This window comes from Phoxinus phoxinus (assembly GCF_949152265.1).
Source record: "Phoxinus phoxinus genome assembly, chromosome: 5".
Taxonomy (NCBI): Eukaryota; Metazoa; Chordata; class Actinopteri; order Cypriniformes; family Leuciscidae; genus Phoxinus; species Phoxinus phoxinus.
Window position 1 is genome coordinate 23,952,204 of NC_136880.1, and position 13,608 is coordinate 23,965,811.

The following is a 13,608-nucleotide window of genomic DNA, read 5'->3' on the forward strand; positions in this document are numbered from 1 at the left end:
CAGCGCGTAGTCATCCAAAGGAGAGACTGGAAACCAGATACTTGTTGCGTCAGGAGCACGCACACGCTCGTGCAGAATCTGTAACCATGAGTTCACTCTATGCAAGCGAGCGAGCGCGACTCACTTTGACCTAATATCCTCCCTCTTTCCTGTACAGTAACAGTATTATTTTTTTTCGGCTAGACGAGAAGTTTAGTCCTATATAAGTGATTTTTAAGAATCATAAAAGGCAGGCTAGGCTACATATATAATAATAAAAAAATACATTCAAAAAATGTCTAGCTTTATATTCAATTAGTCGCTACTTATTCATGTGCTATAAGGCTAGTTATGATACGCAATTATAGCTATATATATATCAATATTATATATATATTATATTATATATTATATATATTATATATTATATATATTATATATATTATATATATATATATATATATATATATATATATATATATATATATATATATATATATATATATATATATATATATATACATATAATATTGATCGTATAGGCCTACCTATTTCAGTTTTACTAGCCTAACATTTTTTACTAGTAGGCCTACTTCTTGTACTACCATGACGATAGTTAGTAGATAAACCATTTTAATAATTTATTTGAAACAAACATATTTATTCAGCATTAATGTGTATCTAAATTGTTACTAACAAGATTTTTATTTAACTTTAATAGAAGCAAAAAAGTAAAAAAAAATATATAAGACACTGAAAAAAAGTAACTGAATTGCTTACTAGCATTTAAAAAAGGAATACATTTTTGCCCTAATTGTAACTTTTTTAAAATAAAATCTAAGGTCTAATGAATGCACGCCAGTGACGCCACTATGTGAAGAAAATCGGCAGTGTGTGCAAAATAGACTAATAAAGGCGGACTTGTATATAATAATGCAAAATAGACTAATAAAGGCGGACTTGTATATAATAATGCAAAATATGTCATCAAAATATAAAATGACAAAATATACAAAACGTTTGTCCCGAATTTGTCACGTGTGAAACAATATACTACACTAACCTACAAACAATTCATGCAATTCATAACATCCAAGCTAGGTGGCAACACAAACTCACTAACATTATGACAGCGCTGCTTGCTTCTTCTTCGTGGTTGAAAAAGCATCAGGCAAAAAACAGAAGAGACAGAACTTGCCTTGAACCTGTACATGCTGTAAGTGTATATCAGTTTCCAGATAACTTCGATTTTCTTCAGCTAAACGGTCAGTTGTTATTCTTCTCTTATTAAAAGCAAACAGGAGGAAGTGTGACTGGTTCGTAGAAAACCATGGCTTTAACCAAGCAAGCTGACATGTTCACGTATTTATGAGCCGGTGTGTAAAAACAGCGTGATAATTTGGGCACTGATTGATATTCTCGTAAGAATGTAAGAAAGTTGTATCTTTATATAATGTTTTAACTTATAGTGTTTCGTCAAAACCACGCCTTAGCGAACTATTCGTTTTTCTAGCACTTCTTTGGTGCTCATACAAGTAACGTATGCTTTAAATATGGCTGTATCCTGCTTTTGCTAAGGTTTATATAAAAAGCGAAATTGCTTTGGGAGATTACCTGGAATGTATTGTGTATTACCCTGCCATTTTTTTTAAATCATACCAAAATCCAGAAAATTCTAAAGGATTTAATTCTAAATATTCTAGTAAAAAAAATAGGTAGTTCTCTCTCTCTCTCTCTCTAGAGAGTCTTGCAGCTTTGTAGTCTTAAACCTTTTTCATTCTCATTTTGTAGGAATGATGTTCAACAGCAATGGCTACTTACAACACGCTGCAGGACAGGATCAGAGTGGCCAAGGAGCTGCTTGAGCAAGTGGACAAGATTTGCAGTCGACAAGGCCGTGAGGTCGAGGGACGTGCTAAACTGTGCAGTAAGCTCCGAGCTGAGCTCAAGTTCCTACAGAAGGTGGAGGCCGGCAAGGTTGTGATCAAGGAGTCTCACCTGCAAAGTACCAATCTCACTCATCTAAGGGCCATCGTGGAGTCAGCCGAGAATCTAGAAAATGTGTTGAGCGTCCTGCACGTGTTCACCTATGAGGGACCTGATGGACAGAAGCAGACGTTGGTAGTCGACGTGGTGGCAAACGGAGGACACACTTGGGTGAAAGCCATCGGGCGCAAGGCGGAGGCACTACACAACATCTGGCAAGGTCGTGGCCAGTATGGGGATAAAAGCGTGATCCGGCAAGCTGAAGATTTCCTTGAGGCCAGTCAGCAGCAGCCTGTGCAGTACAGCAACCCTCACATTATATTTGCCTTCTACAATGGGGTATCCAGCCCTATGGCAGACAAGCTCAAGGAGATGGGCATATCTGTGAGAGGTGACATTGTTGCTGTTAATACAATGCTCGAAGGTGGAGAGGAGGAGGAGGAGGAGGAAGAGGAGGAGTTAGATGACATTGAAGACAAACATGGTGGTGTGGAAGAGGGCCAGGATGTAGAAAATGATTTTTTGGTTGAGGAAGAAGAGGATGCTGATGACGACAGTGACGATGCAGACCTCATGCACACCCGTGTTGATCGAGACACCATTGTGGCCAGCCTTGCCTTCCCTACTGAGGTGAAGGTAGATGTGTGCAACAGGGTGAACCTTGACATCACCACTCTGATAACTTACGTGTCCTCCCTCAGCCACGGCAACTGTCACTTTAAATTTAAAGAGGTGGTGCTGACAGAGCAGGCCGCACAGGAACGGCAAGAGAAGGTCCTGCCCCGGCTGGAGGAGTTCATGAAGGGAAAAGAGCTGTTTGCTTGTCATTCTGCAGTTGAAGATTTCCGCGTGATCTTGGATACGTTAGGAGGCCCGGGAGAGAAATCCCGAGCTGAGGAGCTGCTAGCCAGACTCAAAGTGGTTCCGGACCAGCCGTCTGAGCGAACCAACCGCTTAGTTGCGAGCTCAAAAGTGAACCGTAGATCACTGATGATCTTTGGGACGGGGGACACGCTGCGGGCCATCACTATGACTGCAAATAGCGGATTCGTTCGTGCTGCTGCTAACCAGGGTGTGCGATTCAGCGTGTTCATCCACCAACCTCGCGCACTCACTGAGGGGAAAGAATGGAGAGCAACTCCAATATGACTGAAGGGCTGTTAAAAATAACAACACGTCAGCAATTAAGAAGGTTATTGCGCAAGATATGGGGAGATTTATATTGTATAAGAGATGGTTAGAGTAATATGCCACGCTTAAAACCAGACACTTGTAAGAGAGCCACTATTGTATACTCGCAAATAAATTGCACGGCTGACGCAGACACTCCGCAATGTTTCTGTGGCTCTTTATGTAAACTCAGTGAGCTCAGTGCCTCCCTCGAAGGCAGCAGAGATGTCAAATTAACCAAATGTATGATTAAATCATAGCTTATAGTGTCAAACACAACAACAGTTTAAACAAAGGCATATACTTTCATTTCAAAGCTCTTGACTAAATGCCTAGGGTTTTCAATTTCAATTTATTTTATTTTCACGCATCTGATATTTCTGATTTAATCTTGACATTAAAGTACAAAATAAACAGTCTTCAGATGGCTTTACCTCATGAAGAATAATATATCTCTGTGATTGATTGAAGCCAAGTCATGTTGTGGTTTTACTGTAAAATGACACGAAGTATTTCTATTGCAAATAAATCCTATTCTTTTGATCTTTCAATTCATCATAGATCCCTGACAGAAAATATTAAGCAGCACAACAGTTTTCACCTGTGATGATGTTTCTTAAAATGTTTGAGCAGCAAATCAAAATATTAAAATGATTTCTAAAGGATCATCTGACACTGAAGACTACACTGAAAATTTCAGCTTTGACATCACAGGAATTACATTTTAAAATATACAACTATTTCACAATATTACTGATCTTATGTTTTTGAATAGAAAATGCAGCCAGGGTGAGCATTAAAGACTTATTTCAAAAACAAGCATTTTACTGACGACAAATTTTTGAACGGTAGTTTTATAAATATGTTTTATTATGTAAACATTTATTTGCATTATATAACAAAACATTAAAACAAGTTTTTTTTTAAACAGCGCTTTCAACAACAACAAAAAGGTTAAATATATTGTTCAAAAAGGGTGGGACACTTTCTGGTTGTCAAACTTTTTGATCCATGTTTACCGTTGATATGAACTACACCGGTGGTTATTCTGCTAGCTAAGATACCTGTGTACTGGAGGGGAACTGGCTTCATACATCCATGAAAAATGGATGTATGAAGCCAAAAACCTTGAGACCAACTGATTAAAATTAATTGAAAAAGTGTCTTAGAAAAGTGAAGTTAGCCCCAGCATTAATAATTTGCAGATGCCACTTGCATCTAAAGCAATTAAATTCAGATTGAGATGTTTTCATATTTTAAAAACAACTTCTAATTCTTAATTCATTATGTTACTAGTGATTCTATTTGAGAGGAACTAGAAAGTTACTTATCACACAGCCCAGCTCACCATTACCATGGCCTTATGAAAGAGATCTAGAATCCGAATGGTTGGATGCTATTTGATAATCGCCATTTATGGTTAGATAGATTTTTTATTTATTTTTGTTGAACTACTATTATTATAATAATCCTCCATTCATAAAGGCTAGCCTTGCCTACTAAATTATGCTCTTCCTGGCAGTGATGTACAGTTCAATCAGAAGACCTCTAGGTGGACAATTATTGTGATGACGTCTCAAAACATAACATGCTACTCTGCGTCTCTACTGTACGATACTGTGTAGTAGACGTATAATCGACACGACAATGGTAACGTTATTACAAAAAGTTTAAAGGTGAAAGAAACAAGGCTCATTGTTTTGGTTTGAGAAGTAAAAAACCTATGACGGAGACGTAACGTTAACCCCATCGAGTTATGTGGCGTACATTCAGGTCTGTGAGCATATGAGCAATTTTTTTCTTGTTGTAATTCAGAATTAACCTGTTAAGTTAGTCAGTGTGAAGAAGAAGAAGACCAAGCCTAGCCAGCCGAAGCTGACAGCAGTGCTGCTCCCTTCTGAGTCATGCACTGAAGCATAACAAATCTGCCCGCAGCAGCAAAGCTAACAAGACTTCAAACTCGCGAGCTCATGCTCATTTGGTAAGTAACTTTATCTGATTTATACACATCTTTCTACAACTTTTATTGTAATAAAGACGGCCATTCGTTTAATTTGTTAGATGGCTTAATAGACCACCACGTACTAAAGCAGTAGTGTTCCCTATTAGCGGTGGAGTGCTAAAACGAAATCCTCTCTTAAACACGGAAGTGGCATTTAGTGCTCTACCAGTATTTAAATATAACGGGAAAATCACTCGTGATTTTACTTCCAAGAGTTCGCGTAAGTTACTACAGCAGCCCATCGTGCGTGTCATTTCGAAATGATTGAGTTAACGTTAAGTTAGCTAGCTAGCTCAGCAGCAGGCATTAGCTCTACCAATGAGCACTTTTCTGAATCAATGTTGCCGTTATTCACTTTTTGAATTATGGGACACAGCAGTCCATTGAAATAATTCACTCACTTGTGGCTATCGAGTGAATTAAGTCCATTCAAGCGAGTCTTGTTTTACTGTAAACGACTGCACATGCGGAACAGGTGTCAAATATCACGTGCTTGCATTGTAAGTCGTTATTTAATTGTTGAGGAATGTATCACGACCCTTTAAATTAAACGTTTTTATTTGTCAGAAATAGGTCCCCCTGATCACTGTATAAACTGTGATTTCAAAAGTACACTTTCTACATCATCACAGCTGTCACGTGCACGTCGAGCTGTTAGTTTTGCGCCAAAGCAGGTGATGTGATGTAGCCATCGTAAATTACAGTTACATGTGCATTATTATAGTGAATCTCCCAAAATAAAATGCTTGTAACGTTAGAGACAAATTACAACACGTTCTAGATTTGAAATGATACTGCTGCTACAGGTGAATGCCGTTTAGAGAACGTGTATCTATTCTTATCATAGGCTATTTACACTTTCAGTGTGCTAAAATTGTACCTTTTGGGGTAAAACAGCTTTTAACTGGGGCAGTACCCCGAGGATGGGAACTTTGCCTTATTTGCCCCATAAGAGGTGGATATCAATACCCCTTGAGTAGTATGGTACTATTTATCTAGATATATCTGTCCATACAGTGTAAGCTAACAAGTGGGAAAAAAATTATGACAGAAAATGTTAATTTTGAATCAAAGGATATCTTTTGATAAGGCACTTGCTTCATCTGACAATGCTGGCTGTATGAATTAACAGAAGACCCTTTCATAAACAATGTATTGAAATATTCACCGACCTGTAGCCATGGTCCAGAAATATTTACTGTTTTATTGCCAGTCCTTAAATTGCTACCTGGTAACATTCTCGTCTGTTATTCAAATAACCCAGTGCCACAAACAAAAGCCTACTGAGGCACCTTTATAGAAATGTGATGCCCCATTAGTCAAGTGCTCATTTGAAATGTTCATTATTTCCCCTCACTCCCTCACTCTTTGCACCAACAAGCTGTTAATGTGGGGTCAATCATGTAAAAGCAATCAACTGTACTTCATGCATCATGTAGTTTACCATTAGCCACACCCTCTCCATGTTCACTACAGATGAGCTGTAAACAGAGCAAACCTTAAACCGATGCTGTAGTTAGCAGTCTGCACTTGAGTCAATAGCTGTAATCCTATATTATTGTCTAGTAACTCCACCCATGATTTCAGGTTTTTAAAGAGGATTTTTTTTTTGGTATATAATTATTACATGCTATCAGATTACACCTATGGCCAATAGTCTCACAATCTGGACAGTTGGCTGACCTTGAGGCTAATCTCTGTGTTTTTAAAGTTAAAATTGTATTTTTATTTTAAATTGAATATTTAGAGTGATGGTTCACCTAAAAACGAAAATGCTGTCATCATTTTACCTTTTATGACTTTCTATATTCTGTAAACAATTAAAAAGATATTTTGAGAAATGTTTGTTCATACAATGGAAGTCGATGTTCACCAAAACTGTTTGGTTAATATCAACATTAATACCAAAATATCTTTTTATGTTCCACACGCAGAGAAAAAAAAAAGTAATACAGGCTCGGAACAACATAAGGGTACGTAAATAATGACAGAATTTTAATTTGGGTGAACTATCCCTTTAACCAATGACAGTCCTTTAAGAGAATCCGAGTGAGCAATGATGTCAGTGTCAGTTAGGAAGGGAACCGACAAATGCTATGCTAGCCTTAATGAGAAGCCTCATTGTTTTAGCATTTTCTCAGAGGATGGACAAGAAAGTAGGCCTGTGTTTTCAGCATTACAGGCAGGGTCGGAAAGTTGATTCATAAAAATCAGCCCAATCATGTTTGACTGACTTGAAAGGGTGCAGGTATATATTATCATTTATGAATGTCGGTAATATCTCCTGAACGAGTAAAATACCAGTCTTGCATTGTTAAAAGTTTCACCAGCTTTAACATCTGCTGTTCTTCTCAAAGACCTTCTTTCTAGGGTTCCCTTAATACCCATCTACCTCTGACTTTTCACTACTTCATCACTGCACTGCCACCTGTCTCATTGCTTGAAGCCATGGCTGCTAACAGGAATGCTTTGGCCCTTCACAAAGTGATAATGGTGGGCAGTGGTGGCGTGGGCAAGTCAGCACTAACACTGCAATTCATGTATGATGAGGTAAGTCATATTTTGGAATTTCACAGAGTGTAAATTGTTGTTACCCATAAAGTATAATTATGCTGGTCTCTTTCAAGTTTGTGGAAGACTATGAGCCCACTAAAGCTGACAGCTACAGAAAAAAGGTGGTTCTGGATGGAGAGGAGGTCCAAATCGACATCCTCGACACGGCAGGACAGGAGGACTACGCCGCCATTCGGGACAACTACTTCCGCAGCGGAGAGGGATTTCTTTGTGTGTTCTCCATTACAGAATCTGAATCCTTTGCTGCAACTGCTGATTTCAGGTAGAGAAACGACTTTGAAAACTGATGATTTTAATATAATACTAGTCAAAGTTTTCTCATTTTATCTGTAAACTTCAGAGAACAGATTCTTCGGGTGAAGGAGGAGGATAACGTACCTTTCCTGCTGGTGGGAAATAAGTCAGACTTGGAGGACCGACGGCAAGTCGGGGTGGAGGAGGCCAAGGCCAGAGCAGAGCAGTGGGCAGTCAGCTACGTCGAGACTTCTGCCAAAACCCGTGCCAACGTAGATAAGGTAGGCCTGGTTTGGCGACCATTACTTGTGATACTTAAAGGGATAGTTCACCCAAAAATGGTATTTGTCATAATTTTTCACCCTCATGTCGTTTCAAAACTGTATGACTTACTTTTTCTTCTGTGGAACATAAAAAAAGGTAAACATTTTAAATACAAAAACAGCCGCAATTGACTATAGACAAACACATTCTTCAAAATATCTTCTTTTGTACACATCTTCTCCACAGAAGAAAGTCAGTCAGTCATACCGGTTTGGATGACATGATGACAGAATTTTCTTTTTTGGATGGACTATCGCTTTAATAAACAGAATTAATTAGTTTTAGCAGAACTGAAGAGGATTTTTTCTTCTTCAATGAGACATTCATACAAACTTCATAATCATTCCAGGTGTTTTTTGATCTCATGCGTGAGATCAGAGCCAGAAAAATGGAAGATGGCAAAGAGAAAAATGGAAAAAAGAAGAGGAAAAGTTTGGCAAAGAGAATTCGAGAAAGATGTTGCATTTTATAACAACCGAGTTGCACTAGAATGCTAACATCTCTTCTCTGCCCTTCCACTGCTTCAAAAAAAAAAAATCCATCAGGTTTCATCTCTCTCCAGTCAACTGCTGGAGATCAGCTCTTAAAAACACATCTAGTCAACAGTCTGTGTCTGGTTCTTCAATGTGGACAGAATATCAGATATGCATTAAAATGACAAATGGTGTCGAAGGTCTGACATATCAGATAAGAACATTTCTCAGCTCAAGCACACCATAAAAGACTACTATAATGATTTTAACTTGTAACTAGATTCCGTTCACTTTAGTTGCTATTAGTTAAGTGTGAGTCCATTGAGTGCTGAACACTAACACTGCTGGGAAAATACAACTACTCCAAGCTATTTGTTACGGTGTGTTTTGAGGATTTAAACCTCCTGTTCTGTTTCAGTTCCTAAAGTAAAGCCTTAATGTTAGAGTATACAAAAGCTCCATGCACGAATGCTTTTAGGCACCCATCTAAAAGAAAATTACAGCTATATATCTTTGCCTAACATTGGCATTGCTAAATACTTCATAAAACAATGCGCAAATGATTAAAAACAGCTAAATATCTAATGAACTCAAGAATGAATGGAGTTCATAGAAATTGAATTGGCTCATTTACCAAAAACTTTTGTTTGAATTCAAACACTCTAAAGTGTAAAAGTCATGCATTTCAGAACATTTGGCACTGTTCTTTATTTCATCTTAATATCATAAGAAGTGCATCAAACTTGTTTCAAATATGTGATTTAACAAACTAATCTCTCATGCATAAAATATTTATAGTCAAAAGGGCTTATTCACTCATCCCTGTGTGCTTGGCACCAGATTTAGAGGTTTAATTTGTGCTTTTCTATTGGTCCCAAATAACACATGGATTTTGCCATTTAGAAATGAGAGCATCATCTAGCTTGAGTCAACTTTACTGTGAAAACGGGTTGGAATGTTTTATTACACATGTGTACTTTATTAGAACTTATATGCAATTTAAATTTTCTTGCAACTTTTATCCTGTGCAATTATATTTTCTATTGTAAATTAAAATGTTCAGAATTTTAGTTATTTTGAGGGCAAGAGCATATTGCGAAATCATTCTCGCTCATACTAAAACTAAGAAACTCTAAAAGGGCTGGACATAATCTGCATTTGGTCCTGGTGGCTATTTTGTCTGCAGATACGAGTAAAAGAAAACAGTCACCCGTTGATGAATGGTTTTGAATAAGCACATCCATGTGTAAATAAATGTGATGTTGACAGTTTATTTCCACATTATTCTGGCTTCTACCAAATATTGTTATTTTTTGCAGCTAAAACACTGTTTCTTTTAACTGTCTTTACCTAAACCTGTGTGTACTGTGGCTTTTGCTATTTTTTTGTTCCCTCAGTTGTATCTGTCCTAGTGGGTTAATACCCTTCAACAAAGCTCTCGATTGGTCTGTTTGTGTGGTGAGTGTGCCATGGGGCAATGATGCTGACTTATCAATGGCGGATGCCTCAAGAAACCCTTCATTACTTGTGTAAAAATAAATAAAGTGACTGACTTTGAGTGCTAAATGTTTACAATACAAGACATTTTAATAGAAGCCTCTATTGCTTGAGTCTTTCTTATTACTTGTACAAGATGAAATGTCTTCATTTCATTCTATATTTGGGTGTCTCTTGGCAAATACTAAACATGCAGGAATCTGAATGCTAAATAAGGCAAGGCCAAATTATAAGCATTATCAAAATAACTAGCTGACAACCAAGACAAAAAAAAAAAACCCTGACATCTCTAATGTAATATTACAACCGCAATTCTGATGATATGAATGTTGAATGAAAATGAAAAGCAAACATTTAAGCATACTAGCCTTCAAAATGTAAAAGTTGTTTCTGTTACATTAATAAAAAATTTGTAGACCTCTAACATGAGATTCATATGGTATATCCTACAGCAAAAATACAACTTCCAGAGACGTGTAGTAATGCTATGGTGTTTTATCTACATTATGTTTGAAAATCCACAGTAAGATTAACTTTGAAGATATTAAACATGTTTTTACTAGTAAATAAAGCGTAACAGATTTCAACTTTCAATGTTTTTTTTTTGACAAGGACTGTATTGCATTTCAATAGGGTTATATTATAATTCAACAATGGTCCTTTGTGGGCCATTTATAATGACAATGTCTGTTATCAGATCTTTTTTTTATATGCAGAAAAAAAAGCCAGATTTTAATAAAACCAAAAAAGTGTCACAAAAAATAAAAAGTTTAAAAAAACAACAGTCCATAGAAAATTAGGAAAGAAGCCAAACCTACAAATACTTGACCCGTTCTATTTAACAGCACACAGTCAATACTGAGAGGTAGGTGGATGTGGTGATCAGACATCTCTTTTGTTAGACTGCATTTTGAGCTTGAAGACACATTCCTCTAAATTCAATGAAAGATTTGCAAACTCCATGGGAGTGGGCCAGAGATGACAAACTACTTTCAGTAGACTGCCAGTTACAAACGCACCCCATTTTTATGATCCTGACATTGAAGTGCAGATATAAAAGTAAAAGAGAAGGTCTCTTAATACAAGAAAGTACATATGTTTTTAAAAAATGCTGTGGAGTCAGTTTCTCAAGAATTATTGCTGGTGAATCCTGCCTCAGGTCCATGTGTTCGTCTGGCTCCGTTTGACTTTAAAAGTTTAGTGCACTACAGCTGCACTAAATAAAGAAGTTAGAGAAATGTACTGCGTTTTAATTGTAGTACCTCCCTTGTCTGCTTGTATTGGTTTGTTTGGAGTTGCATTTAGACTGAGTTTGTGTGACTGAGATAGGCTGTAGTTCAGCCCAGGGATCTTGAAGCATTGATGGTTTGTAATACTTTTCCATATCATTTGTCCCTCTCTCCCTGCCATGCGCTGACCCAAATGGTGTGGATGTCCGTGGTGAACCCTTAAGGAGAAAATTATCATGCAGAAAGACGTTAAAATGACCACATTTAACCAGGGGTTATATTATAGTGTCTTAGCCAATAACAAAATATAAACGCACACAATTCGCAGAAATTAATTCGGATCAGAGCAGCAGAGTGCTGCAAAGTGGCGAACTCACGTCACATAAAGCCATTTAAAAACTAAAATCGCGCATTTGGTCCTGAACACGAGTGAACTACCTGATATCCAGCGTGTCGCCCGGGACTCTCATACGGCGAGCGTCTGAACGGTGCGCCTCGGGGACTGGCATCCAATCTGCGCGGTGTTTGACCCGGAGACTGACCGTTATTATATTTCCCACCGCCGCCCCTGTTACCACCAAATTCTCTCGGTGGGGTATTGGGAGAACACGGTCCAAATCTCGGTCCAAACGGCGGCGGAGGGCCGGAAAATGCCCACGGAGGCGAAGGAAACATGCTCCCTGTCCTGTCGTAAACTGGAGGCGGGCTGCGGAAACCTGCTGCCCTTGGGCCGGAGCCCTGGCGGGGATGGCGAAACTGTGGTCTCTGCATCCTGTCGTAGTATTTTCCTACACTGTTTCCTAAACCTCAAAAGACGACTGTATTTATAACCTGAAGCTCCTAAACCTGTTTACCACTTAGCATAACAAAACAGAACGACCCGGAATAAGAATAGTCTCTCGACGATTATCATATGAATAGAATACATCGCCAATGAAAGACTCGATACTGCCACCTATTCTCATGGAGCGTCAAACGCCCATACACGAGTTTAATCATCGAAAGTACCGTTAAGCACCAACCATCGTGTAATTCACACATTCGTTACCTCAAGTAGGCTACTTGCAATAAACAAGAAACTTTGTCCAACATTGGGCAAATCTTTTAGTGTTTGACCATCCCAGTGTTTTGGTTGCTGGCCTCCAATGGAAAAACAGTTTTCCTTATTTATTTTCTATGCACCTTTCGAGCACTCCAAAATTATTTTGCCTAGAAAAAAAAAAGAAAATAAATCAGTTTATTCATTCCCTGTGAATAAAACCCACGACCTCACTTACATAGCTAATCAGCAAGGCCATGGTTGATAAACACTACGTGGTCCACCAGCGTGGAAATTCATGCTGGTCTCACCTGGACTTTTCACCAGGGTCTTTTTATATTTGTAGCCTAATTGTATTGCACTTCGAGGCTTCCTAGAACACTTCATCGATGGGTAGTGCTTTTTATCCCTTTATAGTTCCCATTTTCCTCTCATTTTCTATCCTGTGAGTGCTTTTATCTCAAAATGTTCTCCTTTATGCTGCATGCAACAAATCAGATGAAGTACAGTTTAAAATAAAACAGGCTTCATGTTTAATAGCCTAGTTTTCTAAGACCGACCTCAAATGTTAAAATTGAGAACTCATGTCATGGAAAGCAAATGTAAAGTTCCTGTGAAGATTTATTATTATCATTATTAATATTTGTATTGAAAGAAGTCTGGGTGTTCACTTCTCTTTATGATTTACTCTAAGCTATTTTATATAATTATTTTATTTCAATGAAAGCAGTCTAAGTGTTCATTTCTCTTTATGATTTGTAGGATATTCTTGAGAGCCAAGTTGTTTCTCTTCAGCTGTCAGTAGATGTCAGTGTAACCATTACACATTTCTGTTAGAAGATTAAGCAGTGTGTTGATTCATGTGTTTAAAGTGGATAAGCCAATAGTAAAATAATAGCAAAACATAGTTGACATAAAAATTAAAACCTCCCTCCACTCTCTCTGAGTGGGAGGGGCCAGGGCTCCTGGTTGTGAATAGTCCTCTGTTGAGGTCACTTTTGTGTTTTATTAGCTGTGCTCTTGAAAACAGAGATCATAATTCTTCATTGACAAAGTTTTGTGCTGAGAGGATAAAAGGTTTTCAGTGAGGAGGAATTACAC

At 37.9% G+C, this 13,608-nt stretch overlaps 4 protein-coding genes across 7 annotated transcripts in view; 2 read left to right on the forward strand and 2 right to left on the reverse strand.

The window, feature by feature from the left end:
• The window catches only part of fbxl7 (F-box and leucine-rich repeat protein 7), a 39,495-nt gene extending 32,983 nt beyond the window's left edge, over positions 1 to 6,512 (reverse strand). Inside the window, exon 1 of the mRNA XM_079614484.1 lies at positions 6,310 to 6,512. Coding sequence (XP_079470610.1) covers positions 6,310 to 6,375 — 66 coding nt within the window. The 5' untranslated portion in view covers positions 6,376 to 6,512. The remainder of the gene's footprint in view (positions 1 to 6,309) is intronic.
• Positions 1,074 to 4,224, forward strand: cUnh7orf25 (chromosome Un C7orf25 homolog). 3 transcript variants are annotated; one of them, XM_079614485.1, is made up of 2 exons: positions 1,074 to 1,195; positions 1,771 to 4,224. In XM_079614485.1, exon 2 carries the CDS (start codon positions 1,789 to 1,791, stop codon positions 3,112 to 3,114), a length of 1,326 nt encoding a protein of 441 aa, XP_079470611.1. In that variant the 5' UTR covers positions 1,074 to 1,195; positions 1,771 to 1,788; the 3' UTR covers positions 3,115 to 4,224. The 3 variants fall into 3 exon arrangements, with proteins under 3 accessions (XP_079470611.1, XP_079470612.1, XP_079470613.1); XM_079614486.1 differs by having other exon boundaries at positions 1,129 to 1,244; positions 1,771 to 4,161; XM_079614487.1 differs by having other exon boundaries at positions 1,132 to 1,355; positions 1,771 to 3,689.
• Positions 4,468 to 10,337, forward strand: ralab (v-ral simian leukemia viral oncogene homolog Ab (ras related)). 2 transcript variants are annotated; one of them, XM_079614490.1, is made up of 5 exons: positions 4,468 to 5,116; positions 7,495 to 7,687; positions 7,765 to 7,973; positions 8,052 to 8,226; positions 8,619 to 10,337. In XM_079614490.1, exons 2-5 carry the CDS (start codon positions 7,586 to 7,588, stop codon positions 8,739 to 8,741), a joined length of 609 nt encoding a protein of 202 aa, XP_079470616.1. In that variant the 5' UTR covers positions 4,468 to 5,116; positions 7,495 to 7,585; the 3' UTR covers positions 8,742 to 10,337. The 2 variants fall into 2 exon arrangements, with proteins under 2 accessions (XP_079470616.1, XP_079470617.1); XM_079614491.1 differs by having other exon boundaries at positions 4,976 to 5,116; positions 7,584 to 7,687.
• Positions 10,338 to 10,478: 141 nt separating this feature from the next.
• Positions 10,479 to 12,371, reverse strand: mplkip (M-phase specific PLK1 interacting protein). The gene is made up of 2 exons (XM_079614492.1): positions 11,907 to 12,371; positions 10,479 to 11,686 (listed from the first exon to the last, which is right to left on the reverse strand). Exons 1-2 carry the CDS (start codon positions 12,237 to 12,239, stop codon positions 11,489 to 11,491), a joined length of 531 nt encoding a protein of 176 aa, XP_079470618.1. The 5' UTR covers positions 12,240 to 12,371; the 3' UTR covers positions 10,479 to 11,488.
• Between the last annotated feature and the right edge of the window lie 1,237 nt (positions 12,372 to 13,608).